Consider the following 5000-nt stretch of genomic DNA (forward strand, 5'->3'; position numbering starts at 1 on the left):
TATCCGATTGACTTTCCATCAATTTCCACTAAAACGCCATTCGCGTTGCAATGACTTTCGACGCCATTGCGGGTTCAGTTAAATATTCTACTGTGTCCACCGGATAAACTCTATGCATTTCTAGTACCCCCTCAAACTTACCACACATACGCGCAGAAGCCTCTACAAACAAAAACACTATTTAGCAGGGGAGGGACAGGAAAGACTTTTCATGAAAAGGAAAAATAATAAAAGTAATAAAAAAACGACGAAATGAAACGCAGATTTCGACTGGGTTTGGCAACCCAGTAATAAGAGCAGTACATTCCAATTGTCCTAAAAGAGTTCGCGAACGACTCAGAGCGATCAAATCAAAGCAAAAATGGAAGACAATGGATTTGCTAGTTTTAAGGAAAACAATGCCAATAATCTAAAACAAAAAAATCAAAAAAAGTAATACAAAATCAAGAGTATTCTAACTTAGTGTATTCTAACTTAGGTGAACTTTCTTAACAATTAACGCAAATGAATTCAAATAATGGTTTTTTTGAACTTCTACACACTTCACGGTATAGTTAGAGTATTGGGTATTATGGGTTCTCTATATGGACGTTTGCCTGTGTTACTGCTAATAAAGACACACTAGGCACATGCATATTGACCTCGGAATTCGAATGTCTTATGCGGGTGTTTGTTACGTGCGGTGCATAAATGCATACATCAGAAATGAATTAGTTGGCCATGGTGTCAAATTTCATGCAAGAGACTTCACTCTATTGGTGTTTATAAAATAATTAGGATAGTACGCGCACTCTCATTCGTCAATAGCTGTGTTTAGATGAGAGTATGGAAACACGGCTGTGACTTCACACGAATTTGTTGAACTCGGGGGAAGAGTTCTCGACAATTATGCAAACCCTCGACTGCGTCTCGGGTTTGCATAACTGTGGAGAATGCTCCCAACTCCCCCGAATGTTTAATGATGAGCCTATTTGAAACACGGAAAACGTCCTCGATTGCTCAAGTGATCCAGGACGTGAACAATGGATGAAATCAGTGATTGGAAAATCAATCAATCAATCGATGCCAATCGATGGCAATCAATCGATTGATATTGATATTCGATAACCAATAGATGCCAAAGAAATTTGTGATGATTGATTTTGATCGATTATCAACTTTTATCGCTTATCGATACAAATCGATCAATTAATGGAGGGTGTAAACTGCAGGTTGCAGGTTGCAGGTTGCAGTTTGCAGGTCACTGTTTCACCAAAGCTGAAACAACCCAAAACTTTACTAATGCTAACATTAGGCCTAAAAAAACAATGTTAGCCTAAGGTTAGAATTTTTGTAAAGGTTTTGGTTGTTTCAGTTATTCGCCCTTGTCACACGGCGGCCATATTGTCCCAGGAGACCAAAAAAGTTTTGTTTTACCACGCCAAGCCTCACCTCCATGGTTTCCGATGCGACGCTTGGCGTGGTAAAACAAAGCTTTTTTGGTCTCCCGGGACAATATGGCCGCCGTGTGACAAGGGCGAATAGTAAAACAATGGCCTGCAACCCTAACCTGCAACCTGCACTTTACACCCTCGGGATCAATTAACTGTCATCGATTGTCATCAATTGGCAATGCGGACTGTTCTCGAGAATTCTTACGCTGTTAAGGTAACTCAGGCTATTTACTATAACACTAAACGCCGCACTAAAATATTATTAGCATAAGGGTAATATGTCGTCTTAGTGCGATGTATAACCGGGTTGAAAAAATTAAGAAAAAGAAATTCACATAAACAGCATCTGAAAACGAAACAAGCCAAAGGAACGAGGAACGGCTATCGCTATAACGAGGTGTGTAGCGGGTGTTGTTGACTTGTGGAAACCAAACAAATAATTGGGTGAACAGCTACAACTTATCTCAGACATTCAAACTAATCCACGTACGTGAGATGCTTAGAGTTTTTTATTGCCAATCGAAGGCAATCGATGATTCGTGGCCACTTTTGTGTGATTATCGATTGGCCAATGCGAATCGATGTAAATTAACTAACAGGAGATCTATTGGTACCGATCATCGATTTCATCGATTGTTCACGTCCTGATGATCATAGACTGGTCTTCCCGGAGTGTGCCGCAGTTTTCTTTTTTCTTTTTGCTAACAATAACACAGTTGCCTCTAGCATCATCAGAATACCAGCTCTAACTTTTGAAACGAGGTTTTGTTTTGCATTATGCAAAACCGTGAAGAATTCCATCGTTTCGGGGGGAGTTTAAAGTGAGCAAATGCTACTGTATGAGGAGACGAATGTTTTGCCGTACCGCTGGAAGGAAGAACTAACTGAAGCAGTCATAACCATAAAATTAACAATGCTGTGGACTTTTTAGGTTTACGTAACCTCTTAATGCAACGGATATAGACGGGAAAGAACAACCATCCACGGCATCTTCTCAGATTAAAAATCTTTCTTCATATGTGGCTAGTTAGGCCAAAGTTGTTTCTCATTAGCACCCTTGATATTAAATGCCAAGTTCTTCAGTCTCCATTTTACCACTTTTTCTGCACGATGATGCTAAAGGATTGCCTTTAGCATTATTATGCAGAAAAAGTCTGTTAGGACACTCAAATAAAAAAAATGCCTTTAACAAATAGCATTTTTTCAAGAGGATAAATTAAATTCTTCTGATATTTTGCGGTTAGTTTTCATGAGCAAGTGAAAGGTTACTACATTGTTACCAAGTTTGCGTGTGTACAATTGACTGGAGGTAGAAGCAATAAATACAAGTGTTTTAGGAGTATCGTCAGTTAATAAATAACTCACAGCATTGTCGTGGTTGTTGGAATGTTGTCCAACAGATGAGCTGAATATTTCCATGAGCAGTAAAAGATGTTCTGAAATGGAGGCCGCAAATGTGTAGTGCCGCGGCAGTAACACAAATTCACACAAACGCGAAAATCTGTGAAAGATAATCAAAGCTTTGTGAAAAGGTAAAGAAATACCCCAACCTTTATGGGATTTGATTTAAATTTCACACTTCGAGTCGACTCAAACCAGTTTCAACACTTTCACTAAAGAGACCATGTTATTAGAAGGATTGACACTACAACACTTTATCACGTAACACGAATGTTATGATACCATGTGAAACACATTTATTGCTAAACAAGATACAGTCATTTTTGTGACGTAAGAAGTTATTATGACAACAGGAAATCGTCGCAAGAACATCCTATACTTTGGCTTTTGGTGCTCATATCTGAAAAAACGAACTCAGTGACCCCAATTTTTTATTGCACAAAAGTGATTATCAGGTCAAGATGGAACTCTCTACAAAATTTAAAAAAATTCCGTCGACCTGATTTTAATAGAGCAACCTTAAATTTTCAATTATTTACGGTGGCTCTGAATTCCGGTCCACAGAATTTTCTTAACTTTGCAGAAATAAAGATGGGGGTTACCGAAGTAGTTTTTGAAATATGAGCAGCTAAAGCCCAAATATGGGGTGTTTTTCCTGGGGTTTGCTGTTGCCACGGTAACGTTTTACGTCACAAAAACGACCGAATCTTTTTCAGCAATAATTGGTGTTTGACATGGTACCATAACATTGCTGTTAAGTGATAAAGTGCTGTAGTGTCAATCATTCTAATAAGATAGTTTCTTTCAAGTGTTAAAACTGGTTAGAGCCACCTTAAGTGGCCAAATTACTTTATAAGATTATATTCTGGGGAGGTTTTTGGTGTTTCATGTTTGGGCGCTCTTGTCTCAAAAGAAAGTGAGCTGTAATTCGTACGTGTGCGAATGAAGCATCTGATTATAAACAAGTGGAAATCAGAATAAAACAAAGTGTACTAACGACAAAAGAGGATTCAGTTCCACTCGGGCGGAAATAGTTTGCGTAGAGTTGTGAGCTGTAAACTACCGATAAGGGATACTAATGTTATGGAAAAATTATTTTAGACTTGGAAATTAATTCGTCGCTTTATTGCTACAGCTTTGTTTCGTGTGATGATGAATTAATCACATTTGGAGGGATATAAAGTCAGTATAATCTCACCTATAAGTGAAACGTTAAACGTCTTTGATTCGGTGCCAACTCCATTGGTAGCGACGCAACTATAGTTACCACCCTGGTTGAGTTTGCTCCACACTATTCCCTTCCCGAAAGCCAAGGTTGTAGTTGACTTCATCAATGATATGTTGATCGGTGGCGTCCCTTCAGACGAACACCACACATAATGCTCCGAGACTGTTCGAACCATTCGTAAAGGAATTATTACCCTTGGTTTAGAGATTGTTCGAGCCATTCGTAAAGGTATTACTACCCTTGGTTTAGCTGCAATAAAAGACGATGTACAAATTTTAGCCACCAGTTAACTATAGCACATTGTAAACAAACTGCAGAACCTTCAAAATAGTTACTTTGCTATAAGACCATCTCCAGAATTCTTACACGTTTTTGCACTGTGACGAAGAAAGTGTAACAGTCGCTATTCACTTCGTTAAATACTACTTTATTACTACCTAAATCTCATTTCAGCTCTTAACCACATGGAGTCATAGAAACGTTTCTGGCTTTCATAGCCGATCACAAGGGATACATGGGATGGTGATCTACTCTCGTCTTCTGTTACTTGGCTGGCAAAGGGGATTTAGAAACCCAGTCAGTTCGCAAACATGAAATGTAACAGGAGATGAATTTGAAGATGCTATAGAAAAGAAAACAAGACGTTAATCCAAAGGTGCCAATAATGGACCAACTTCATTGGAAAACGAATTTCCCACATCTGAATATGTCATCACAGTTCTTCATATCCCAGTCAAATTTGCGAGTCCAGCGGACATAGTAGTACTCCTCTGTTGAGACAAACCAATGTGATGCCCAACATTTGCTTTTGGTTGGTTCTGCGTTAAACAGGAAAGCTTTTAGATTTGAATTTAAGGGTATGACCATGATGAAAATGATAAGTTCGCAGAACAACTGTAATATTAATAAGGAATTGTTTTTGGAATTACCTCTTCTTG

General features: G+C 38.6%; 1 protein-coding gene across 1 annotated transcript in view; it reads right to left on the bottom strand.

The window, feature by feature from the left end:
- LOC137976039 (uncharacterized) overlaps positions 1-5000 on the bottom strand; it is an 84612-nt gene that overhangs the window by 56159 nt on the left and 23453 nt on the right. The window contains exons 3-5 of the mRNA XM_068823296.1: positions 4992-5000; positions 4033-4311; positions 2799-2934 (exon numbers count right to left, since the gene is read on the bottom strand). The exon at positions 4992-5000 is cut by the window's right edge and continues 336 nt beyond it. Of these exons, the coding sequence (XP_068679397.1) occupies positions 2799-2934; positions 4033-4311; positions 4992-5000 (424 nt within the window). The remainder of the gene's footprint in view (positions 1-2798; positions 2935-4032; positions 4312-4991) is intronic.

Source organism: Montipora foliosa, chromosome 11, assembly GCF_036669935.1.
Source record: "Montipora foliosa isolate CH-2021 chromosome 11, ASM3666993v2, whole genome shotgun sequence".
Classification (NCBI taxonomy): domain Eukaryota; kingdom Metazoa; phylum Cnidaria; class Anthozoa; order Scleractinia; family Acroporidae; genus Montipora; species Montipora foliosa.